This window comes from Dermacentor andersoni, chromosome 1 (assembly GCF_023375885.2).
Source record: "Dermacentor andersoni chromosome 1, qqDerAnde1_hic_scaffold, whole genome shotgun sequence".
Lineage (NCBI taxonomy): Eukaryota > Metazoa > Arthropoda > Arachnida > Ixodida > Ixodidae > Dermacentor > Dermacentor andersoni.
This window is the reverse complement of record NC_092814.1, coordinates 372643974-372671579: the sequence shown is the minus strand read 5'-3', so window position 1 is coordinate 372671579 and position 27606 is coordinate 372643974. Positions and strand designations below refer to the sequence as shown.

Here is a 27606-nt window from a genome sequence, read left to right as displayed (position 1 = left end):
TGAGTGGCGTGGTGCCAGACGCGTCTGAAAGCACTGCTTTGCCTTCAATGTGCGACGCTCACAGAGATGTGTGGTATCGAATGCATCTGGAAGCAATGCTTTGACTTCAATTTGCGACGCTCACCGAGATGTGGTGTGGTGCCGGACGCATCTGGAAGTACTGCTTTGCCTTCGATGTGCGACGCTCGCTGAGATGCGGCGTGGTGCCGGACGCGTCTCGAAGCACTGCTTTGCCTTCAATGTGCGACGCTCACCGAGATGTGGTGTGGTGCCGGACGCATCTGGAAGTACTGCTTTGCCTTCGATGTGCGACGCTCGCTGAGATGCGGCGTGGTGCCGGACGCGTCTCGAAGCACTGCTTTGCCTTCAATGTGCGACGCTCACCGAGATGTGGTGTGGTGCCGGACGCATCTGGAAGTACTGCTTTGCCTTCGATGTGCGACGCTCGCTGAGATGCGGCGTGGCGTGGTGCCAGATGCGTCTGGAAGCACTGCTTTGCCTTCGATGTGCAACGCGCCCCGAGATGCAGCATGCTGTGGTGCCGGACACGTCTCGAAGCACTGTTTTGCCTTCGATGTGCGACACTCACCGAGATGTTGTGTGGTGCCGGATGTATCTGGAAGTACTGCTTTGCCTTCAATGTGCAACGCTCAGCAAGATGCAGCGCGCCGTCGAGCCGGACGCATCTGTAAGTATTGCTTTGCCTTCGATGTGCGACGCTTGCCAAGATTCGGCATGGTGGCGGAAGCGTCTGATGTGCTGCTTTGCCTTAGTGGAGGAAGGAAAAAGATAGGAGAGAGCATTAAGTCATGCAGCGTGCCTTGGCAAGCGAACGCTCCGTGAAGCTAGCACTTTGCTCAATGGCGGCCCAACATGAGACTTCTTGCGCCGAGATCACGGAGCAAGAATCGAGATTTTCTGAGATGTTTAGTTGCACCTCCTTTAGGTGCTTTCCTTCTTCTAGCTGGGCAGTTTGCTTGGTCTCCCTGGCATCTTTCGCTGCCTGTCGTGCCTCCTTTAGCCGGTTTTCTTCTTCTAGCTGGGCAGTGTCCATATGGACCAGTGCACAGTAAGGTGTGGTGTGGTGGGGTGTACCATTGCAAAGATGCACGACACCCCTTTTAAGATTGTAGCTAGTAGCATCTCCAACCAATCTTCTTTGCCGTCTGCCATTTCATGCTTACATCTACTCTCGATTACAGGAAAGCCAGTAATTTTTACCTTCAGTCCACTTTGTAGGTTGTCTTTTATGTGTTGGAAGGACGTGACATCTCCACAGAAGGTTGACACCTGGAAAGTCCTTTGTTTCTTCTGCCAACGTTATGAAAACGTTCCCGTGTTTCAGTGATTTCCACTAGAAGCTGTCCGACATATTCATAGTGTTATAAGAACATGTTATAAGAACTTGCAAAATTATAGACCAATCAGTTTACTGTCCATTGCCTACAAAGTATTTACTAAGGTAATTGCAAATAGAATCAGGAACACCTTAGACTTCTGTCAACCAAAGGATCAGGCAGGATTCCGTAAAGGCTACTCAAAATAGACCATATTCACACTATCAATCAGGCGATATAGAAATCTGCGGAAATAACCAACCCTTATATATAGCTTTCATTGATTACGAGAAAGTGTTTGATTCAGGCGAAACCTCAAGTCATGGAGGCATTATGGAACCAGGGTGTAGACGAGCCGTATGTAAAAATACTGAACGATATCTATAGCGGCTCCACAGCCACTGTAGTCCTCCATAAAGAAAGCAACAAAATCCCAATAAAGAAAGGCGTCAGGCAGGGAGATGCAATCTCTCCAATGCTATTCACAGTGTGTTTACAGGAGGTATTCAGAGACCTGGATTGGGAAGAATTGGGGATAAGAGTTAATGGAGAATACCTTAGTAACTTGCGATTCGCTGATGATATTGCCTTGCTTAGTAACTCAAGGGACCAATTGCAATGCACGGTCACTCACCTGGAGAGGCAAAGCAGAAGAGTGGGTCTAAAAATTAATCTGCAGAAAACTAATGTTTAACAGTCTCAGAAGAGAACAGCAGTTTACGATAGGTAGCGAGGCACTGGAAGTGGTAAGGGAATACATCTACTTAGGGCAGGTAGTGACCGCGGATCCGGATCGTGAGACTGAAATAATCAGAAGAATAAGAATGGGCTGGGGTGCGTTTGGCAGGCATTCTCAGATCATGACCAGCAGGTTGCCATTATCCCTCAAGAGAGAAGTGTATAACAGCTGTGTCTTACCAGTACTCACGTACGGGGCAGAAACCTGGAGGCTTACGAAAAGGGTTCTACTTAAATTGACGACGAAACGAGCTATGGAAAGAAGAATGATGGGTGTAACGTTAAGGGATAAAAAAAGAGCAGATTGGGTGAGGGAACAAATGCGAGTAAATAACATCTTAGTTGAAATCAAGAAAAAGAAATGGGCATGGGCAGGACATGTAATGAGGAGGGAAGATAACCGATGGTCATTAAGGGTTACGAACTGGATTCCAAGGGAAGGGAAGCGTAGCAGGGGACAGCAGAAAGTTAGGTGGGCGGATGAGATTAAGAAGTTTGCAGGGACAACATGGCCACAATAAGCACAAGACCGCGTTAGTTGGAGAAGTATGGGAGAGGCCTTTTCCCCGCAGTGGGCGTAACCAGGCTGATGATGATGATGAAGAACATCCGGTTGTCTTCACTGTGGAATGCTTTATTGCTCCATGCTGCACGATGGAATCAGCTGCGAATTGCTCAGTGTTGTACCTCTTCTTTCAGTCAATGGCCCTTTGACTGCACACATAGCTTTGGGGAGCAGAAATTGCAAGCTTTCTGACTGGCACACCTTCACTTTTTCATTTTTTTTACTTATTCTAACTTCTGTGGGTGTTTTATGTCAATTTCTGCACCATCATTGTGATCAACTTCTTCTAATCGCTAATCTTCTCTGTCAAGCTCTAAAGCAGAGTCATCGTCACTGACATCAAAAAAGTCTTATATAACCTCTTCTTCTGATGTGAAAAATTTGAGTTGTCTTTCAGACGTAATTCGCAAGATGAAAACTTCAGTCTAAAAGGAAACCAGCCACACCTAAAAGAACAAAACATACAAATTTATTCTATTTGAGCAGCTATCAGAACACACAGGGGTCCATTATGAAAGTAATGCACATGATTTTATTATGACGTGACTATCCATGGCAGCGCGGTAGAAGCGGTTGGGAAATGTGGTCCTGCAAACACAGCCGGTTGCCAGTTTACTCCGGGCAGTGCGAGCGGATAACATGACGCAACGGAGCGTTCCCTTGAACAGCGATACGCTATCAGGTTTTGTGTGAAGCTTGGAGAGAATGCAACCAAAACATTCCAGATGCTTCAAGAGGCCTTCAAGGACGACTGCATTTCAAGGTCACAGTCGATGTGGTGGCACAAGGTGTTCAAGGAAGGCCGGGAGGAGGTCACCGACGAACTCTGTTCTGGACGCCCAACAACAACCAGAAGAGATGAAAACGTGGATCGTGTGCGCGAAGTTTTGCATTCTGACCGTCGATTGAGCATCCAGCAAATTGCTGACACCCTACATATGTCCACATTTGCAGTACATGGGGTAGTGACCCAGGATCTTCAAAGACACAAGGTCTGCACGAAGCTTGTGCCGAAAGTGTTGACGGAAGATCAGAAAGAACTTCGAGTTTTGTGCTGTCATGAATTGTTGGACTTGATTCAAAATGAGCTAGACTTCCTTAACTCACACACATACACACACAAAAAAAAAAGCTTCATATGGTTCATCGTCATTCGTACTGCGCCGCCTCACAATGTGGAACGGTGCGTTGGAACCTAAGAAGATAACGCTAGAAGTAAGGAAATCCGAAGATGACCGTAGCCAGTTGGCTGAGCAAGGTAGCTCGCAGTGCAATCCGTCAAGTCCCCACGAAGATGGCGGTGAGCGCTCAATATTTCATTTTGTTGCCTGCTAGTCAGAGAACTTCCAGAGAGCAGCCTGACCAACATTGTCCCGGCTGATTCTGGCAGCCCGCGGGCAGCCAGAACCGTCCAGCCAAAGTAAAACGAACACCCGATGGAAGTGCATGGCGTGGTGGGTGGAGCAACCCGAGAAAAACGAAGGTGCTCTGGCTGGTTCTGGCCGCCCACGGGTAAGAAGTGGAAAATCGAAGCACCCTATTTAAAAGAGGAGCGTGGTCACACGGCAAATATAGAGCACAGAAGAGTTGCAAACAAAGTGTGAACGGCAGAAAAAACCTGGTTCTATGATCAGTGTGATTCCAACTGGAAACTTACAAAAAGGAGACAAGCTACATACATTTTAGAAGAGTAGAATTTTGAGCCAGTTGGTGATGCATATTTGACTATGGTGAAGCGCAATAGATGGGACCAAAGGAAGGCAACACAGACAGGAAAAGTGCGTGTTCTTTCCCTTCTTTGTTCCTGTCTAATGCACTTAATGGTAGTCGAATAGGCCACATAAACACCACCATCATGACGGAAGCAAGAATGCAGGTTACCACCTATCTCCCTGATTTCAAAAGATGGACAGATGTGCACAAACAACTTCTCTGAATCCTAGCACAAAAAAACAGGCGGCACTTGTGGCAATTTTTGCCACAAGTGTCACCATTCTATCATGTGAACCAGACACCAAGGCCAACACACCTGGGCATCTGCCATCTTGTCAGCTCGAGATCCAGGCCGGGGCCCTGCACTGGGCTTGCCATCGGGCCGTTTCCCTGGGCGGCCGCGGGCAGCCATGGCCTCCAAGCGGGAGCTCACTGCATCCGGTACGCCATCTGCCGGGTCCTGGGCAGCCTCTTCTTTCTTACGCTTGCCCTGAGGCACCGGCGCATTGGCCAGGAGGGCCACTCCTGCACATCACAACAGCTCACTGAACCTCCAGTCAATAATGCGTGAATGTTGCATAGCCTTCCATCTAAATCACAGCTGATTCATGCCAAGGGTCACATTTGGGTACAATTAATTGTTTTGGCCAGAATAAATCATAGCATGTGTTTCCCATACCAAACAGAATGCGGTCAAATGGTGGCACACCCCGTCACTGTTAGAATAAAATGCAGTGCATGCTTTGTTTTACCATTAGTGTGAGCTGGCACCATAGCTGTGTTCCTCAAATGCTAGACTTTTCTTCTCTATGCCTACTGTTTCTAATGGAGATATCCCGACTCCTCTGGGTATTGTACAGGTCAGTATAGAATTCTTGTGCTTCTTTTACTGTATCTTTGAGATTGCTGATGATATTACCCTGCTTATCTTTCAGTGCATACATCTTGGTTTGTACATCTCACTGATTTCAGGTTGCGACCATTTCTTACGGCTTCTTCAGTCTTTCACATGTTATAGTTTCAAATATCACTTATTTTTGCCTTGTTGATCAGTTTTGACAGTTCTGTGAATTCTATTGTATCTCTTGAGTTGGACACTTTCATTCTTTGTCGTTTCTTTATTAGGTCCTTTGTAACTTCGGAGAGCTTGCCTATTGGTTGCCCTGGTGCCTTGCCTCCCATTTTAATTGCTGCCTCTGAAGCCAGCCTAGCTACGGTTTCATTCATTAGCTCTATGACATCATCATCTCTCTGTTCTAAGGCTGCATATTTGTTTGCAAGTACCAGTCTGAATTTGTCTGCTTTTACCCTTACTGTTTCTAGGTTGACCCGTTTCTTCTTGACCAATTTTGCTCTTTCTGTCTTCCAATTGAGGTGAATCCTAGCCCTCACTAACCTATGATCCTGCACTATGCTGGGATCAGCAGAAAGTATGAAGTCAATTTCATTACTTGTTTCACGATTAGAGCCTTTCCAGGTCCACTTTCTGTTGCTACGCTTCCTGAAAAAAGGTGTTCATTATTTGAAGCTTATTCCTTTCTGCGAATTCTACCAGCATCACTCCTCTAGCGTTCCTAGAATCGATGCCGCAGTTGCCAATTGCTTGTTCACCAGCCTGCTTTTTCCCCACTTTTGCATTGACATCGCCATTACTACAGTATACTGAGTTTGCACTTTTCTCATCGCTAATTCAACATCTTCATAAAACTGATCTACTTCCTCATCATCGTGACTGGATGTTGGAGTGTAGGCTTGTACTACCTTTACTCTACTACCTTAAAAATTAAATTATGGGGTTTTACGTGCCAAAACCACTTTCTGATTATGAGGCACCCCGTAGTGGAGGATTCCGGAAATTCTGACCACATGGGGTTCTTTAACGTGCACCTAAATCTAAGTACACGGGTGTTTTCGCATTTCGCCCCCATCGAAATGCGGCCGCCGTGGCCGGGATTCAATCCCGCGACTTCGTGCTCAGCAGCCTAACACCATAGCCACTGAGCAACCACGGCGGGTACTCTACTACCTTAATTTTCTCCTTTAGGGTAAATACAGAACAATCACACATGAATGCTACGCCTGATTCAGTATGTACTCCAAGAAGCCAAAAGCGCTGCCGGAAGACACATGCAGATGGTCCGCCCCTACTGCTTTCCCTCCATTGTCATGGAAATTTGTCTGCAAGTTTTGGTATAGTTTGATGCCATTGAATAAATACACATAACAAATGAAAAATATATTGTCAAAAAAATATTATATATATATAGCAAGTGCTGCACCTGCACATATTGCATCAAACAACAAATGTAATGCATTTCGTACAAGAAACCCAAAGGTACTCTTGGTTAAAAAAAAGGTTATATAATACACTAAATTCGATAATTTGCAATATCTGTGTTCACTATAGCGGGGTTTGACAGTAGCATTAATAATACGGTGAAAACAAAAACTGCCAAAAAGTAAACGAATGAGGCATGGCCATATAAAACAGCTTCTCACAATGGAATATTCCCCAAAGTAAGCTAAATAGAGATGCCTAATTATTTCCTTGTGCACAGCTGACTGTGGGTTTCTGAACTCAGCTTGCATCAACCATTTAGAACAACCAAAGTCCAGCCTGGCTCCCAGAACTCATGGTATACAACATCAGGCTTGGCAACTTACACAAATGGCAATGTTTCTAGATGAATAAACTTGTGATAGCTCTTCATACAAGCTAGCAGGGACTCACCTACGTGGGCGTGCTTCAAGGCACCCACATCATTGGTCCCATCGCCACACATGAGGGTAACGAAACCAAGGCTCTTGAGGGCTGTTATCACTTGCTCCTGAAATGCCAAGCAAACAACAGAGTGGTAGCAAGCAAGGCCTATTACCACTGCACTTGCCACGCTCCTTCCTGAAGCCCACGTGTTAAAGGGAACCAGGACAACACTTTTCAGTCTCTAGTTAAAGTAAAATCAGCAGCTCAGATTGTGAGCTCCCCTAAGCACCAGAGACTACAGTGCCAATATGCAGCATGTAATATGACAAACCACTATGCAAACTAGTCAGCCTACAGCTGCCAAGAGAGAAATTTGGTAACACTGATAAATTTTTTATGAACACGTCACTTAAAAAGTGAACCAAGAGCTGCTGAAGCTGAAGACAGCACAGAGGTATCTTTTGTGTTTGCTAGCTACCCAGTAAAGTTGCTAACTGATTTTGCAGACCCAGAGGGACTGCAAAAATGTCAGAAAAATCAGGCAGTTCAATAAAATGAATTTCAACAATGACATCATTTTACTCTTTAATGCCAGAACAGCGCAAAAGTTGTTCACAGACTTTTGCTCAGTGTTTCACTTTATTGCAAGAAATCTCTAGATAAAATTTTGTGACATTCAATGCCAAAGCCGTGTTCTGCATTCTCCCATTGTGCAGCTCGATGTGCATCGTCAAGTGGAGCTTCTGCACATGCAACATAGGCTCCACAAAGCTGCCAATTTGGGCTGTGTACTGTGCAATGTAACTGTGGAGCTTTGTTAGGCACGACCATACAATGAAGCCAGAGAAAACAAAGGGGAAATGCTTAAATGAAATAAAGAAATAGTAAGGGAAATGAAAGCGTATGAAAAAGCTTCATTGCCTGTTTCTTCATATGGTTGCAACTAACAAAAACAGAGCTCTCCATGTTCTTCTCATTCAATGAAATTTTATGCCAGCTTACATGCTTATGCCGTTACATTCAGTAATGCCTCCTTCACATCGAGCAATTCTGCACTGCATGCATTCAAGCTGTGATATCCACAGATGCGGACATCACATTGGCAACCACGAAGATTGAATTATTGCTCGCATAGGGTTATTCAGTCCACTAAGTAAGCACAAAGTGAAACGTACAAGAAACTTTTTGCGAAGTTTTAAATTATGGGTGTCTGAATATTCAAATATTGCCAAATAGTATATAATAGTAAAAGTTAAAATAATTCGATTTGCAAATGAAACATCTATTATTCACTTTTTCGAATATTTGGGATATTCAATGTAGAGACCTGCGCAGTGCCGCACGTCCCGTGCGACGTGGAGCCCCTCGTGCTCGATGCCGCGCAAGCTAGTGCATCTCTTAGTGGGTTACTGCACAAAAAGAGGATAGGCTGCTCAAGCTGGCATGGTTGCATACTTTGTCTCTGTGAGTACGTCTGCCCTAATGCATGCGCTCCCTGACCTATGTGGGTATTTGCATACACAGCGCACTAACGCCGCAGTTGGCAGAACAGCACCGTGTTGCCTGAGGCCCCCTGTGTTGATACAAGGTTTGTTCAGGTCAACAGGACCGATGGAAACAATAACATGAGGTGGATAGAGGGAATGGCAACAAAAGAAGCACATAATTTAGAATGTGCGAAAGCACGAGTGAACAGCGGACGAATAAAAGGGATGCAGATCATGTTGGATACGTGGGGGTGAACTTAACACCGATTCAACAGCCGTCATCTAACCCAATGTTCTTAGACATACTCAGTTTCACAGCCCCCTATGTGGGACCACTGGCCGGCATTGTCGCAATGGCTGCAGTTGCAACTACTGGCGCTGCATTGCAACTACCGCTGCAACTATCACCCCCTGTTTGCTGCAATGTCCAGTCAAGACCCACGCTGTACAACTGACGCCATCGTCTCTGCCCAGTCTTCCTGTGTCTATACAATCAACAGCCGTCAGCATGACCCCCAAGTATTCACTGGTTTACGAGGTGAAGACGTCGAAGACTGGCTCGAGAACGACCATAGGTCCATCACGACCATCAAGTCAGCAACTACAATAGGCAGGACAATTCTTATAAATTCCGCAACTTCCCTCCCTACCTCCCCGATGTTGCTAAAACTTGGTTCTTGAACCATGACTTCCCTGACTGGACCACTTTCACAAAGAAGCTTTGTGTTATTTTTGGTGTTCCTACTATTCACACTGAAATCGCAAAAAAGAAGCTCGACCAGCGTGTTCAATTTTGCAGGAAGTCGTACACGTCTTGCAGTGAAGATGTCCTCGGCATGTGCAGGCATGTAAACTCCACGGTGTTCAAAGTTGACCGCATACGTCACATCATCAAGGGAATCAACACTGTTGTCTTCAACCCCCTGGCTACACAGAACCCTATCACCGCACAAGATGTTATCACCATGTGCCAGTGCCTTGAGGGACTGCAATCCCTTCACTTTCACACACATATGTATGACGGTCGTCTCCCTTGGGCTACGGACCTGCATACTTTGATCCGTACCATCATACATGAGGAACTCCTCGCACAATGCCCTTGCTGTGCTTCGGGCACCGTCACCTCCCCTTCTGAGACCGACTTGTGCACAATCATTACAGAACAGCTTGTGTCTACTCCCCATGCCATGTGTTCTGATGCCACTGGCGCTTCTACAGTAACAGCATACAGTAAAATCTCGTTAATTCGAAATCCCGGATAATACGAAGGTTTTCTGCAGTCCTGTATTTTCCAATGTAAATATGACCAGATAATACGAACCAGTGGCCTAGGCCAACCCAGTTAATCCAAGATTTGGGGTGCTATGCGGCAATTCCCTATCCCCATTTCACCGCAAACCCGACGAAACGATAGTCATTCGGAGCCGCGAGGTGACGCCACATAGCAATCGCGATTATTTATAGACGAAGCGCCCGACCCGTAGTACTGCTAGCACAAAAATCAGTCCACGGTATGCACCGCGCACAGCTGAAACGCGCACCTGCAGAGGAGATGTGCTTCACTGCAACGCAGAGGGCATACCGGTTTTTGTCAGGTGCTCTCGTCCCCCACTCCGCACACTGCTTGCAGTAGCAGCAGTCGCAGCGTCAGCGCGTGTTCCATGCCACTGCCACTGGCTGCCGTTTGCTCATTCTCTCTCTCCACCTGCGCTGACGTGGGTGCACGCAATGCCAGTATGCGCCATTTCTTTGTGTGTGGCGGTTAGGGGTGTTGCAGCTAACGTGGTGGTGTTCTTTTTTTTCTGAACGTGCCGAAGTGCCAGTGAGCGAAGATGCCAAAGTATAAGACTTTAACGCTGCAGCAGAAGTTCGGCTTGATCCAAGAAGCGGTCAAGAACACGTGTTCCAAGACCGAGTTGACTGAAAGGCACAGTAGCCCCTTTTGACGTTGTCCACAATATTGAACAAGTCGAAGGTACTGGAGGCCTACAGCAAGACCTATTCTTCGAAGCGGTCGCGAGTACGGGCTCCCATGTACCAAGATGTGGAATTAGCTTTACTTCACTGGCTGCAGAAAGCAAACGCAGCCCACCTTCCTGTTAACGGGGCGATACTGCAGGAGAAGGCCAACGACTTGGCTCTACAACTTGGGCAAAAAAAGTTCAAGTGTAGCAATGGATGGTTCAGCTGTTTTAAAGAGCGCAATAATTTGACCTTCGTAGCCGTCTGTGGCGAGAGCGGCAGCGCATACGAGAGCATCGTCGACGACTGAAAGAAACACACATTGGCTCCGTTGCTTAGCAAGTACGGTGAAGATGGTGTGTACAACCTTGACGAGGCAGGCCTTTTTTACAAGATGCTGCCCACAAAAACGTTTGCAGCGAAGGACACCGCGGTCAAGGGTCGAAAGCAGGGCAAGGAAAGAATTACCGTTCTGTTCGGCGCGAACAAGTGCGGTGACCACAAGCTGCCGCTACTCGTAGTTGGAAAGAGTGGGAAGCCTCACTGCTTTAAAAATGCACGGCTGCTGCCAAGAGATGAGCTTACCTACCAGCACAACAACAAAGCCTGGGTCACAGACGCAATATTTGAAGATTACATTTGGCAGCTTGACTGCAAGTTCGCGGCCACAGCCAGGAATGTACTCTTCGTTGTTGATAATTGCCCGGCGCATGGTGACATCCCACACCTGAAAGCTATCAGGATGGTATTTCTTCCTCTGAACACCCCGTCAATCTTGCAGCCAATGGACATAGGTGTCATCATCACACAAGGAAGATTTACCACCACCACCTGCTCAAGTGCATGCTCCTTTGCTACAACGGCTACACCTTTTATCTTTGCTTGAACAAGTATTTGACCCATAGATTTTTTTCTCACGGTATATTTCCCATTTACTGCCTACTTCATCTTGCGGCAACTGCACATATTTTGACTGCCTGTGCTCTCAGGATGCTTTCTGTCGTTCGGCGATCACTTCTCGTATCTCCCTGTTCCACCAGCTTTTCAGTTTCTTTTTTCCTTTCCAACGAGAATGTTGCTTCTCTCTCCACATTTCTGTCGTTATTACACTAAGAAGCTCACTATATTCCCACTCTTTGCTTGGCCATTTGCCAAGTTCTTTCTTGACTCTTGTGACTATATTTGTTATTTGTTCAGAATTCAAATTTGGACTGGCCATTTTCCACTCCTTGCTCTCTTTCCCAACTACATATCCCATTTTCAAAATGATGCGTGTATGGTCACTCCCTATGCTGCTATACCCTTCATCGTCAATGACCATTTCTCTCAGCTTATCATGAATTCCTTCTGTCATCAGACAGTAATCAATGGTCGATTGCAGGTTTCCCACTTCCCATGAGGTCTGCCCGTCACACTTAGGCCCTGTATTCACGATAACAAGATTATGTTATTCACAAAGATCTAGCACTGACTTCCCGTTGTTGTCAGTATAGCCATCTATATCTTCTATGTGGGCATTCGTGTCACCTAATAGGATAATTTCGGCATCATTCCTGAAACCCTTAATATCAGCATTTAGGGATTCCACTAACTCTTGATTCTTCTCCCTGAAATTACTTCCAGTCCACAAATACATCACGCACCAGCCAAGTTTTCTTTTCACTCATTATACAGGATAACCAAAGATGATGTTGACATATTCAATTACCTATTTTCCATTTGGCTTCCCGATGGATAAGCATTCAGACTCCCCCTCCCTTTGTTTCCGATTTAGTTCTGTTGCACCCTTGCCAAACATAATTCTCATTTACTGCCAGCTCTTCCGAGTCTCTAAGTGTGTTTCTGTAACCATATATACCCCTATTTGTTCCCTCAATCTCTGCCCACTTTTCCTTTCTTCTGCTGCCCTGCATGTTTATGTAGCCTATTGCATGGCGAGCGGGCACAAAGCAGCTGGTGCCATCTTGGGCCACGCTGCGCCAACTTGCGATGCTCTTCGTGGCTTTTGCAATCGGCTCGTGGGCGGGACATGCTGTGCGGTAATGGCGGCAGATACAAACTTGCGTAGCCACTTTTCGCCTGTCTCAGTAAAGGGGAACTTAGCAATGCAAATTTCACGATTAGTCCGCATAAAAAATACCGCCCGAAAGGCATAATTTTGATCATTATATCCGGTATGCAGTGAATAACATTCTTTTTCTCATAGCCCTAATGCCTACATTGATACATTGATTTGTGCATGGCGCCTTTCTTCGACTGATTGACATGCTAAACTCGTCAAAAGTTACCGTGGATTTATCATGGACCGTAGTGACCACTTCTGTCATTGGCGGCGCTGGGATCTACTTTCTTGAGTAAGTTTGTTCATTGTTATAACCGATATATCCTTATAAGTGGACTGCACTATTTTCAACAGCTGCACGACACCCCAAAAGCCTACAAACCGCCTTGAAAACTAAATTGAGTGTACGGGGTGTCAATAAAGTGGTTCACAGCCACCATCTTCGTGCCACACCATACGACGACCTCCCATTCCTGATGCCATTCACACACACACAACGGTCTCTTTTTATAACTTAGAGCAACCGGTCACAAGACTAGCTGTCGAGTTACACAATGGGCACGGAAGTGTCATGTGACTAGTACAGTGACCGCTCGGTTGCACACATTTGTGCAGACAGTAGATGGACGAGGTGGGGGAGGGTGCCTCGCACGAATTAGATGTGGCCTTTCCGATTACAGAACCTGACAGATGGCAAATAATGCTTAACCCTACAACGAAAAGGCACCTGCACTTTACTGTTGGCACAGACTGTGGTCATTCCGCAAAGGGCTAATGGTGGCTACACACGGGGTGCCGACTGAGTCACGTAGTGTGCAGTCCACGCTTTCGTCTGTCGCACGAACTGACCCTACAATAATCCACCTGCCATAAAGATGGAAAAGGACTTCTGTATTGTGGAGAAAACTTGAAAAGCAAAATTTTCTATGCAATAAAAGATTGCCATAAAAACAGGTCCACTATTAACTGAGAACCTCATTTGGTATTCAGTACAACATAACGTCACTAGTTCTTTAGCTTCGGAGGGAAAGTAACACCTCATTCTTGTCGAAATTCTATTGACAAAAAACATTTTCCCGACCTTCATATACTAGAACTGAAATTAATCAGTGCTGGAATACTAATATGGAGTTCCATTTAATAAATGTAAACTGTACTGTATGTATATTTTAATTTCCATGTACCTGAGTTACTGATAGCTTGCTACATTCTTGTTATGTAATGCTAGGGACTCACGAGCATGTGCAGTGCCATGTTTTCTTGCCCAAGATTTGCAAGCATTAAACTTTGTGATAAATTTTCTGATAGTCGGCATTTTTTGTCTTGATTAGATTCAAAATCTACTATTTGGTATCTGCACATCCCTATTTTAATGCTGCAAATAATTAGTCCATCAAAACTAAAAATTAAGTTGGCAGGCCAGCATGACGTATGTGGCCATCAACATTTTTATTGGTTGGTGCCACACAATACGACAGTGAAGTTGAGCACTGTGAACGTACGTACAAAAGTGTTGGGGGCGCGCCCACCAGAAATGTGACATCGCAAACAAATCACACCACGTGAAACAGGTGTACACACGAACCGTTTGCAGCAGTTGCTGGCTGCAAATGACGCTTTACGCACACGCAGCAGTTGGTCCAGCTTGTGAGCTGGCGGCCAACATGTGTGCAAACATATTGAGGGTCCTGTGACAGCTTGCGGCCTACCAGGCTTGCCGATTAGGCTCGACCAACACCACTTGGTTGGCTGCCAAAGCTGCAGTTTGGTACCGAGTGTCTACGCAGATGATTCCGAAAAATTTAGCTGTACACCGAGCTGTGTCCAAAATTTGAGTTACCATCATATATTAGTTCTAGGGGCTAATCAAGCAGGTATGAAAAATGATTCGGCAACTGTACAGAAAGGCAGGTAATGAAAGCAGAAGAAAATTTGACATGGATGAATAAATATTATTGGCAAGTAACTTTTTTCAGTACAGTGCAGTCCACTTATAACGATACCACATATAACGATATATCGGTTATAACGATGGGTCGACATGAGAGTGTCATTTTATGCATTAGGTCTATGGGGAAAAAAACCATTTATAACGATAGGTTATTCACCGCATATCGGATATAACGATCAAAATTTTGCAGTCTGGACGGCGTTTTCCGTGCCAAATAATCGTAACGTTTGCGTTGCTTAGTTCCCTGAAACGAACGATGTCGAGACGAGGCGATGTTTACCTCCGTAAGTTCGTATCTGCCGCCATTATCGCGCAGCGCGTCTCGCCCCGCCCGTGCACGAGTAGGCGCAGCCAACGTTGGCGCAGCGCGCCACAAGATGGCGCTAGCTGCTTCATGCGCGTCGGCCACAGTCGCTCCGAAAGAGAGAGAAAGAAAAAAAGAAGCGACAAGCAAAGCGGCGCGGTGGCGCCCGTCCCGCGTCTCTCTCGCGATAGCAGGCTGACGCCACCGAAGCAGCGTGCAACCAACGGTTTAACCCAGTTCGAAGATGGCGCCGACAAAGCGCAAAGCTGTGTCGCTTGACACGAAGATGGATATTTTGCAGGACTCTCGATGCGGCTTCAAGGTGAGCGCCCTCGTGAAGAAGTATGAGCTCGTCCAGTTAACGATATCAACCATCTTGAAAACCGGGAGCACCGCGATTGTGAAGGCAGGAGCTATCAGCGGCCATTCCGATCAGCGGAAAAGGGGTTAGAGACCCTTTGTACGCCGATGTTGAAGAGGCGCTTTACCAGTGGTTCATCACCAATTGCTTCAAGAAGGCGGGCTATGTGCGTAAGGACGAACTTCCCCAACCCGCTGAGACCGACCCGGTGGAAGTCGCTGACATAACCGAGCTCTGGGAGCTCGTTCCTACTGGTGACACAGGTGGTGTGTCGAAGGAGGAGTTTTTGACTGCAGACAGTGCTGCCTCGTTCTGCGATGAGGTCATCGACGAGGCGATCGCCGAAGATGTGCTGTCTCGACAGACGCAAAGTTGTGCGACGGTGGCGACGGCATCAGCGACAGTGACAACGAGATCGACAGTGGCTCCTTGACCCCGACCACGATGTCCACGCAAAGTGCACTGTCGTCGATCGACTCCTTAATTGATTTTATGCAAGGTAAAGGATTGCCGCCAGTGTTCGCGCAGCAGCTGGACTCCATGCACACCGCGGTTGTGAAGCTGAAGCTGCCGCAAAAGCAAGTGCAGATTTCGGACTATTTCGGCGTGCCTAATCCTTGACACGGTCATTGGCGCTAGAAATAAAGTTTGTTTTTCACGGCCTACTGTATACATCATCTATTCTTTAGAGCAAGTAGCGAATTCGAGTTCAGAGCTGCAAAGGTAAAGAGCGCAAACGCGTTTAAAAATTTTTTTTTTTTTTGGTAACTGCAGTCCAGATATAGCGATCATCGGTTATAACGATCAAATTTTTCGTCTTTCTCGATATCGTTATAAGTGGACTGCACTGTATTTAGTAGTATACTAAATTTTGGTTAAAAAGCAATTAATAAGTAGTCAACTTTATTACTATTTTAAGGACTACTCAATTATTTCATTACATTTCATGAATACCCTGCCCATGCCACTGCATTATTGCAACCATGCCATAAAATGCTACAGCCACTGCAGATAACAAAAAGACTGAAAGTGCACCTTGTACCAAAATGTAAAACAGCACAACTGTGGGGAAAAAGAAGAAAGCCAAAATTACATTAATTAAACGCCTCTAAACTGTTCTGAGGGTCGCCACAGTGGAAGGATTAACCCTTTCAGGGTCGATTTTTTCGCCATATGCGACCACCCAGGGCCGATTTTTTTTTTTTTTATATCGGATGCCAATTCTTCTTAGAGACCTATTTTGAAAAAAAATTAACGTAATATTTCTAAGGTGACCGTAAAGCGAGAAAAATTATTTAGCGTTGGTATATATGTACTCTTTATTCATGAATAACAACAATAAAAAACGGAAAAAAACTTATAAGAATTAAAAATTTGATGCATTGTTAGAGTTCAAGGCTTAGAAAATGTGCACATGAGAATATGTTGCAAGTCTCAAATAAAATGTTCTTGCTCTTACACTAATATTTACGTCCATAGCCTAATTGAACTGCGTCGGTGGGCGCACCCACGAAAACTATGCGGTTGTGTGCCCATCAAAAAAGCAAAACATCTGACAAACTTCTGCTAATCTTTCATCTTATCACCAATCAGAGGAAATTGGATATTGCGAGTCCCCCCCCCCCGAGAAAAAGAAAAGAAAACGAAACGCACGCATGGCGGCATCCTTCATATGCTCACCCCTGTGAGCACTAAACGAGCAAGAAACAGGCAACCACCCTTTGAGCGATTAGTGACGAGATAGCCATCAATTTTGCGAGCGCAAGAAGCCGAAACCACACGCGGAACAAAACCCAAAGCGCCAGCTGCCTATGCGCGCGCCAATGCGCGAGCGGTAGTATATAGATGTGCAAGAGCAAACTAGCTCTAAAACAAACCATGCAATGAAAACCGAGAGAGGGAGGCGCAAGAAAAAAATTACGTGTATTCCCACATAGTGGCAGCACATGCCAGGAAAGAAAAAATTTGTAAATTGCTGCGCTTTCTGAACGTAAAGACGGTGCCGTAAATATACGGCATCGACCATTTTAAACTTGTCCGTGGTGCCGTATATTTACGTCACTTACCCTGAAAGGGTTAATGTATACCAGCCACTGTACTATCCTCCAAAAGTATGGCACACAAGTGTTTCTGCAGTTCCTCCCCATTGAAAAGAAGACAAAGCATGTGACAGGCAAAAAAAGAAAAACAGCACACAAGTCCCAACAGTTCATTGCAATCCAGACATGAAATGCAATCATGACAAAGAGCATACCTTTTGTTTTGGGGCGACACGTGCAAACACTCGGACATGGGGCAGCATCCTCTTCAGGAAGTTATTGGCTGTTGCTGTCAGGTAGGCCAAGCCCTGGAAGAGTTGGGGTCCTCCTTTTAAAAGGGGCTCAATACCCTGCCACACAACGACTATGCTGCTGTACCTAGAGCTAACAGGGAAAAATGTTGCACCATATTTTGCACAGGAGACATGACCTGTGCACTTTCTACAGGAACTCCTTGTTGAGCTGGTTGGTTTGTATTGCAGAACAAAGATGAACAGGTTTCGACACTAGGCAGAAACGAGCAAGCAGTTACAAGTGATTCATCTTGTTTCCTAGCTTGTACCTTGGTCCTCATCAATTACTCTTCCAGATCAGGAAAGGCAGTGGGATGATAAAACAAAGTAGGGGTCGCTTTTGATCTGCTCAATAATTTACTGCTTAATGACCAGAACTGAGACGTCCGCACACATTTCCATCAAGACATTTTTCTTTGCTCTAAAATCTCCTAGAGAAGGTGCTGCCACTGCAATCAAATATTATAGCGGATACCTTTAATGACATCCTTGACAGTTTTCACATAGAGACTACATTACAAGAAGATTGTATACAATAATGCCAGTTATTAAAGTTATAAGATAATGTCAAAGTTGTGCAACAGGCATCCTTCTGCCAACTATGAGAATCCTTTTTTTTTTCTCACACCAAGTTTATTGCAACAGTCATGTTGGAGTTACATGGTAATAGTATTACAGCAGGAAGTCCCAGAGTTTTGAAAAAACTGCCAGGGAGACCTCCTGTTGACATAAAAAAAATCAGCTTTAAAACTTGCCTGGTATAAACTGCAGAAGAGTACGCATTTGGGCTGGTTGGTTGATGATTACGAGCAATAAAAACAGCGCTAAACGACAGGACGAATGAAGGAACACAGACAACGGTGCTGTTGTCTGTGTCCTTTCACTCGTCCTGTCGTTTAGCGCTGTTTTTATTACTTGCCTGGTATATTTTAAATTCGCGCATAAGTTGGCTCCTTCAAATTTTTAATTGTGCACAGATTGTATCAATAATCAGCTATGAGAATCCAATCTTGAAGAAAATGTTGAACATCAGAAGCTTTGGAAGCCAATGGAAAAAATATCTATTGTTTATTTTCTTATCTCTTCACCCAAGTATCCAGCTTTATCTGAATACAGGGTGTCTACCAAGTTGACATCTCAAAATTCCCCGAGTTTTCCACGTTTTCCCTGGGTGCCTTTGCAATATTCCCTGAGTGACACAGAACTTTGTTTTATGTAAGACGGGCTGACACCACGTCGCCCAATGCTTTCACTCTCTAGTAAGCATGTTAAAAAATAAAATAAAAAAAATAATCTAGTTCGCATATTAAAGAGTACTGTATTTTATTCAAAAAGAAAACAGAAGGAAGGGGGTAGTAAAACGTACAGCGAATAAAATATCTTAGAAAAAAATGGTAAAACCCAATGCAAATCAAGTCTAACATTCTCAAATACGAATAAAATGGATAGGCATACAGAAACCAATATTTTCGAACATGAGCTATTTCAAACTAATAGCAAGGGACAAAGGACAAAGGACAAACTTTGTCACAAGTGGGATTCTCTCTCAACAGCTGGTAAGTCAACCTCAACTGTCCTGACACATGCTGAAGCAAGATAGCAAGGTGGGCACTTTGTTAGGATTCATCATACTCTTGGTAACAGCACAAAGGGACAAGGAGAAAAGGAAGAAACACAACAACACAGGCACCCATGTTGTCGTGTTTCTTCCTCTTGTCTGTGTCCCTTTGCGCTGTTACCAAGAGAACGATGTGCCCTGACATACTATCAGCCAGCGCACAATGCCTCAGTGTTGCGTTTCACTGCTTTAAATAGTTTATTTTAGTTTGAATAGAGGGACACCTGCGTCCTGGCTTCAGCGAACACTTTGTTTTTTGAACTCAAGCTCCTTCAAAGCACGCTTCCTTTCCCGTTCATTCCTCAATGTGTAGGTCCTTCCCGTTCACGTCCTCGTTGCGCTGCACGTTCGCCCCACAGACCATTTTAAGCATCCACTTGGACTGCCTAGGGGCCGCGAAGACATCCGAAAAATCGGGCAGTTCGAAAAAATGAATGCATGTCTTTCACTGCCCTTAAAGGGACACTAAAGGTAAATATTAAGTTAATGTGGACTGTTGAAATACCATCCCAGAAACCTCGAAACGCTTGTTTCATGCGAAGAAGAGACTTATTTTAAGAGAAAATGCGTTCTGAAGCGTCCGCGTACCTCTAGCGCAGTTCAAATCACCCGCTCTCCGTATTGAGGCGAAGCTGACTTTCGAGAACAGGCGAACACAATGCGCCGTGCTTTTTGAGCTTTGAAGCCAATCGCAAAGACCACGAAGGCGGAGTCGGTGCCATTGCTGACAGCGGCAAATTCTATAATGAAAAAACATGGCACAGAACGGCAAGAAGCTTAATAGCGAACGTCAAAGCTGCTAGGCCTTGCGTTGCGGCGTTAGTGGCTGCGGCTGCCAGCGGATCTGCGTGCAAGAATGCCAGTTCGAGGCGGCGAGGTAATCAAAATGGCGGCGGTGGTGGCTTTGGTTAATGCCGTTTCGGACCTTCCGTCACGGCAAAAAGTACGGAAAATCGGATGGCGAAGGGTTCTTGCGCCCGAAATTTCAGACGTTCCTATATATTCACTCTATGGGGTACGTGGCAGTGCCGCGAAGCCATCTGAATTATCGGTCGTCCGGAAAGTCGAACGTTAAGTGTACACTGGCAACTCCATTTAGCATTCAAGCAAAGATAGGTTTCACTTTATGCTCATGTTGGGATTAAGTATCTAGGGAAAATGTAATTCGGTGCAAATTCTTCCAATTCTGCAGTCCTAGTTTCTTAAATGCCTTATTTGCTAAGTTATTCGATGTGTGCATTCCAAGTTAGATCCACTGTTCATATAGGCATTTGAATGCTTGCATTCTCGCTATAGTGGCGTTTACTGCATTAGAGGAGTATCAGGCAATGAGGAAAACTTGATAAGCTTTGTTTTGGCTATATTAATCGCCATGTGCCAACGTGCCACCACTTACTCAGTTGCAGTATGTCAGCTTGTAAGTTAGTTACATTCTAGGGTGTTGATGTGAGTCTGTAAATCATTTCAGAAACCAGCTTGTTTTGATAGCAATTACATGGACACTCCAAGCAAATTTTTGCCTTCACCTTGAGACTTTGCATATAGTTAGGCATATGTACGCTATATGCTTATCGACGCCATATATGTGGGTTATATCGCTGCACTATTCAATCACTAATGCCAGGTCTTACGCTCTTGACTAAATTATTCCCCTGAATATCGAGAGTGGCAGCATGCAAACAAACGTTATGAAACCTTCTCAGACTTATTACATAATAAACGTGCAAAGCAATATCGGTGATAAGACACGAAAATGATGTAATTTTACAGGTGTGGCTCTTTACAGGGAGCATAGTGGCTCCCGTGCAATATCTTTACGGGCCCTGCATGGCGTCGTGTTAAAGCTTTTAAGGGTTGCACCCACATAGCGTGTCACATCCAGTCCAACCCACACTGTCGAGAAGTGCAGTGCTAAGCCTTGCAGCAGTGCTTCACCCTTGAGGCAAAATTTCATTGCAGTCATATTCTTATGCGGCACTTGCACATGAACGCAACAACAATGCCTTGAGCGCGAAGAAGACAAGGTGGCGAAGAAGTGCTGCACAAGCTGGCTTGGCTGCTTTACCAGAAAGAGCAGAGGCCTTATAATTGCTTCTTGCAGTACTCCCGAGATTATACACATGCTTTCAGACGTGTGTTTTTTAATAACAACTTGCTAGTAGCAACTGACTAAAAATTCTGAGATTCAACAGTTGTGTTAGTATCTAATCCTAGCTTATCAGTGTGGGCTTCCTTTGGATTATTTGCAAACATGTTTATAAAGCACATTAGCCTCTTGCTGGTTTGCGTACCGGTTGATTTAAATTGAACATGCTGATTGCATGAAGAAATTGAGAATATTCATTATTTGTTCAAGACACAGGTGACGTGATCCAATGAAGAAGAATGTCTCAATACAAAGTATGAACATTCCATCAAAGCCGATTTTAATGAACCCATGTACAGCAAATTATGCTCTATATCAAAGACACAGCATTTTTTGGGGGGCAATATTCATGCAAAATAAATTACTTAAAATTAGCTAAACATTGGATACACACAATTTTGAGCACCTACAATTCCCGCCGCATTTTTTTGCCAGGCAAACTTCCGACCATGTTCTTTTCTTCTTTTTCGATCATGTGACTGAGTAGTGACTGAGTAAACGTTACGGCATTTTGAATCATAAAAGTGAAGAAAGCGGCCTCCAACACATCTACAGAGAGTCATGTGCCAAGGCTGCTGTTCTGAAACAAGTTGTGAAACTAATGGCATGAGCCAAAATTACTGCCCATTATGAATAATTTTTGCATAGTATGTTGCATATATTGCGCTTGCTTTTAAAATATTAACAAAGCCATAAACAAATGCTTATTTGCTCAATCACCATGCCTTTACTTTGCTGAAGATATCTGCAACCCTTGATTCCATTTTTCACACAATCAGCGCAAAAGCTGCAATTCTTGACATATCGGTACCAATAAGTGCTTGAGGGCCTTCCCACTACCTTTCAGGTTGGCAGCAGTGCACTATGCATCCCGTCATTGAGTAGACATGTTTTTCATGACCGCCGCACACACGGCTCATTTTGTCACCAAGGAGCTGAATGGCAACTGTACATTGCAATGTAAAGCTTACACCATGTTGCCTCGCATTGTATTCAAATGATACAACTGCTTGCCGCAACCAGAGCAGATGAATCTGTAGCAGCTGGTAGCATAAGTGCCTCCCCGCGACCACCCGGCATGAAGAGTGTGCCTAGAAAGGTGCAGACCGATCGACTAGAAGTGGACATGGAGCACTGGTAGCTGCGATCACCTCCTTGCAAAGCCACAATAAATCCGTGGTTGCTATAGGTGTGATCAGGCATAGCAGCCACGCAGATATATTTCCACTTGGCCTAGTTTACTGCCGCATGCACATGCCTGCACTTGCACACTTCATACTCAGCATTCTCAAGTGTGCTATTTTCAGGTACTGGACAACTATATGCTGGCTCATAACGTACTGGCAGCAAAGTGAAGGCTACAGCGAGTATCAGCCAATCAGAAGTGCAGTCGTGCGAAAACACTCTGTTCCTGCGTCGTGGAGTGTCCTCTGCTCTTGAAAATATGCAGCATATCATGAAACTGCTTTGCCAACAGCCAACTTGACCTACTCTCTTTCTATTCAATGCAAGGTAGCCGAAAGGATACCTTCACATCCAGTCAACAATCCTCAAGAAAATCATGCACTATTCCACTATCTGCATAAGCGAGGCGTCTACTGTTTTGCACTAGGCTGAGCTTGATTTCCCAAAGAATTGCATGTGACACAAGCAACAGTTCTTTCCCACTGTAGTTTGAAGAAGTGGTGCGATGCATGCGCTTGGAGGCACTTAAATTGGTAGTGCGTTGATAGAAATAAGCAGTTGGTAGTACGTGGCACTTGTCCTAATCTGTTCCATGTGCCTTTGTCTAAATTATTTGCACTTATTTTGTAGTCAACATGACTTCTGCACTTGATCTCTTTTCCTATGCTTTAACGTGAGGCCTGAGAAGGAGGGTTCCTGCCAAGAGGAGCCGAGTGACCAGGTGCGCAGCGAAGAAGGAAGAGGGCAGGGGTGGTTAGGTTGATGCTGCTATAGCGACTGGAGACCAATGAATAATGACATGCCGTTACTGTGAATTCATTTTATTATAACACAGTTGAACCCCGCAATAATAAAATTGGTGGGAAAAGGGGAAAAATTCACTTTTGAGGGAATTTCGCTGTTGCGAAATCAGACATGAATGTGTCATGAAATGAAACTTTACTGGAAAAATTCTATCAGCCTACTTTGGCAATAGAACCACATTGCCAACAGCACAAAGTGCGCCCCATGTGTCGGTCAGCAATAACGGCATTGCCATGGAGCGGTATTCTCGGCCAATGGCTTTCGGAGGAATGACCACTTTCGCAATATTTGGCATAACTTGGCACTGGACGCAGAGCAACTGCGTTTCTCCAGCGCCCGTAGATGCTGATGCGTGCAGTGCTGAGCACGAAAGTGATTGTATTTCATATCCCCGAAATCAATCCACCAAGCATATGACCCCTTTGCGTATGTCTGGCAACACCAAATCCGCATGCAATGCCTGTTAGGTGGTTGAGAAACCAGCATTCTTGAAGCAAGGAGACACATATTCTCGCATCATCACTTAATCACGGCCCGATGCGTGGCAGCCCATGCTGCAACTGCCATCTCATGCACCATGTTCCCTCCATGTTCGGTGGGACATGGATTTCTTTGTTCTTGCTGCGCTTTTCTGACTGAGCTGCAAGAGTATGCACTGCGCTACGTATACAAACACCGTTAGTCGATAGAGACACGTGGTCCTGCCGTTTGTAATGGGCGATCGACTAACAAGATGGCGACCATGAAGTGTTCCCGGCACACACGATCACTTCCAGCACTTGCTTGTTTTTGTAAACAATATTGGCGGTGCAAACACACATGTAACATGCTGGTATACTATGCAATTGAAGTGTAAAGCAACGGCATTTGAGCACTTTTTGAAGTCTGCTAGCCTTGCGCAAATAGGTAATATATGGGATAGCATTCCGGCAAATTTTGCTAAGGTGGCATTGCAGTTTAGCGACATTTCGTTGTCGAGAGATCCAAAAGTATATCGTCACGAGAATTTCATTAGCATGGGTTTCGACTGTATCCATTTGCTGGTTATACTAAAGTTCACGTTCATGGCTGGAAGGAGCGTATGCAGAGCGGGCCCATGTGGCAAGTACTGTAAAGATGGACTCCCGGGGAGTTAGGGTAGCTGGGGTGTTCATAGCACTGTCGTCTGCTACAGTTCACTTCAGCCATCAGTCGCATTAGCTCTTTGTACATATGCCCTCTCGCGCATTTTCTTTTATTACTATTTTTTACATTTTCTAATCAGTGAGTACCGCATGCTCAATGTCAACTGAATGGTGTTTCCCTGTTGCTGTAGAAAATAGCCAACATTTCTGCTGCTGTATCTTGAGCAGTAGTCCTGTACTGTTTGCATGCTTCGAGTTTCAAATGTGCAAAAACTTTAGGTTGTGTCACCATCTATAAAAATACAAAGTACAAACAAACATTTGTAATCTATTGCCTCTATGATCTGTAAGTGCCCACAGCTTGCCGTGCACTCCCGCAGCACCATCTCAGGGGCAATGTACAGAGTCATCCACTTTCAGCGAAAGCACACGAGCACGTGGCTGTGCTCCTCGGTGCACTTCATGAGGCCGCCAAGAGAAATGCTTCCACAATCTGCTACTTTGTTGGCGTGCGTAAAGCCTTGCCTGATAGTGGCACCGTAGCTTTGCTTGCAATGCAGTGCAGAAATGCCTGTCTTTTGTGTAAACCTTTGTCAGGTGCTGAGCGTTTTATGGCACGCGGCACAACAAACTGCTTGAAGTGGTAAACAAGTAGTCCGAGGAGGAGGAGGAATAAACTTTATTTGTGCGCAGCAGATTTGAGACCTAGGCCTCTCTACCTAGATGACGACCTCGAGCCCTTGGGCCCTGGCGACATCTTCGGCCTGCTGGATTGCCTTGAGTTGGTCTTCCGGTGCACAGCTGAGCAACGCGGTCCCCCACTGCCCTCTGGTCTTGTTTATTTTATTCTGTGTGGGTGTCCGAGGACAAGCCTAAACCATATGTCGTAGGTCCTCCCTTTACAGAACCTACATCTATCCGTGTAAAGGTCCAGGTAGTAGCGGTGGTAGGCCACTGGGTTCGGATATGTATCTTTTTGTACGAGGCGCCATGCCGTCGCTTTCCGTCTACTCAGCGAGGAGTGTGCCGGGGGGAAATGGGCCCTTCCCAATTTATTGTGTTTGGTGATCTCGTTAAAGCTGGTCATCCGGTCCCTCTCCGTTCCAAGTATTTGTTGCATGTTACCTGTTTGGCCCGTGAGTTCTCGAGCCAGGTTGTGCGCTATTTCGTTCCCGGGAAGGAAGGAGTGTGCGGGTGCCCATATAATGTGATTGTGGCAATCTTCACGAAAGTTGTTTAAAATTCTCAGCACTTCCGGTGAGATTCTTCCTTTTGCATAGTTCTTGACGGCTGTCTTGGAGTCACTTACTATGATGTTAGCCTCCGTGGAGGCTACTGCCAGTGCTAAGGCAGCCTCCTCCACCATGTCCGCCTTCCCTGTTTTTACCGTGCCACTAACTCTAAAGTCACCCTCTAGATTCGTACCAACTATCGACATACTCTGCCTATTTGCGTACTCCGCCGCGTCCACATAGACCACGTCCCTGGCACCATGGAATCTTTTGTGGAGAGCTCTGGCTCTTGCGATTCTTCGATCTTGGTGAAACTCTGGGTGCATGTTTTTGGGGATTGGGGGTATTGATAAACGTTCCCTAATTTTCCTTTCTCCGCACTCCATGCTGTGCTTCGTAGGTTATTACGACGTCATCTAAGATGTGTCTTCCCATCAAACTCTGTGTAAGCCTTTCATATTGCGCTACTCTCTGGGCCTCAATAAGTTCGTCTAGTGTGTTGGGCACGCCGAGCGCCAAGAATTTCTCGTTTTACGTATTTGCCGGAAGTCCCAACGCTTGCTTATACGCCCTTCTAATAACGCATTCTATCTTGGCTTTCTCCGCAGCGTAGAGCTTGAGGTAAGGGACCACATATACAATACGACTGATTACAAATGTTTCTATTAATTCGATGAGCTTGTGCTCTTTCATGCCACAGTGCCTGTTGGATATCCGCTTTATTAGTCTGATTGTTTGTTGAACACTATTGTCAAGTAGTCTAATGGTTTCTCCGTTATGGCCGTTTTCGGATATGCGGAGTCCCAGTATTCTCAGGCTCTCCACTATCGGTATCGTGGTGCCTTGTACTGTGACCACAATGCCCGACCTTTCGCTAATGCTTTTTCGACACCGGCATGTGGGTGTATAAAGCAGAAGTTCTGATTTTTGTGAGGAGCATCTCAGTCCCTTGTCTCTGATGTAGTCTTCGACCGTGTTCACTGCTGCTGTTCACTGCGATGGGCATGAGGAAGGATCTCTTCCGCATGCCCATCGCTTCCACCTGCTACCCAAAGGGCGATGTCGCCCGCGTATAGGCTTTGTCCGAGTCCTTTATCTCTTAGAGTTTTGCAGGAAGAACGATCATTGCCACATTGAATAGAAAGGGAGATAGGACTGAACCCTGTGGGGTACCCCTATTACCTAGTTTGAGCGTCTCCGACTTGGATTCTCCAATTGAAGTCTTTGCGGTACAATCCGTCAAGAAGTCTTTGATGTACACGTATGTTTTACGTCCTACATCCAGCTTTTGGAGATATTGTAGTATTACCTTGTGCGTGATGGTGTCAAAGGCCTTAGCTAGATCAGGACCTAGTATTGCCTTGGTGTCTAGAGTTTTCTCACCCGCATCTATGATCTGATGTTTTAGTTTGAGCATAATATCCTGCATCAATAACTTGGGTCAAAATCCAACCATGGTATGTGGTTAAAGTCCTCCATCATCCATGTATCTCGTGAAGCGTGTGAGAACCACATGTTCCATGAGTTTACCGACGCAGGATGTTAGCGATATGGGCCTTAAGTTCATCAGTTGTGGTTTCTTTCCAGGCTTCAATATAAAAATGATTTGGGCTGATTTCCATTGACTTGGAATGCCACCTTGCTCCCAGCAGTTATTCACGTATTCCGTGAGAGCTCGCATGGATACATCGTCGAGGTTCCTGAGGGTTTTGTTGCTTATCCCATCAGGTCCTGGTGCAGATTTCGGGTTGAGCCTGGTAAGTTCATATCTGACTTCTGCCTCCGTAATAGGGGTATCAAGATCAGGATTCATATTACCTAGGTAATTGGGGAGTCGCTCTCTATCCGCACTCCAACGTACATATTTTGGAGCTCTCGAAAGAGCTCTTCTTCTGTACCGTCGTAGCTGTGTATAACCTTCTGTAGATTGTGTCTTTGTATGGTTTTTGTACTGCCGGGGTCCAAGAGGCATTGGAGAATG

The 27606-nt window shown here is 45.4% G+C and overlaps 1 protein-coding gene across 2 annotated transcripts in view; it reads right to left on the bottom strand.

The window, feature by feature from the left end:
• LOC126516509 (endoplasmic reticulum transmembrane helix translocase) overlaps positions 1-27606 on the bottom strand; it is a 278190-nt gene that overhangs the window by 53680 nt on the left and 196904 nt on the right. For both annotated transcript variants that reach the window (XM_050166639.3, XM_055063942.2), the window contains exons 17-19: positions 17439-17531; positions 7085-7181; positions 4670-4878 (exon numbers count right to left, since the gene is read on the bottom strand). In XM_050166639.3, coding sequence (XP_050022596.2) covers positions 4670-4878; positions 7085-7181; positions 17439-17531 — 399 coding nt within the window. The remainder of the gene's footprint in view (positions 1-4669; positions 4879-7084; positions 7182-17438; positions 17532-27606) is intronic.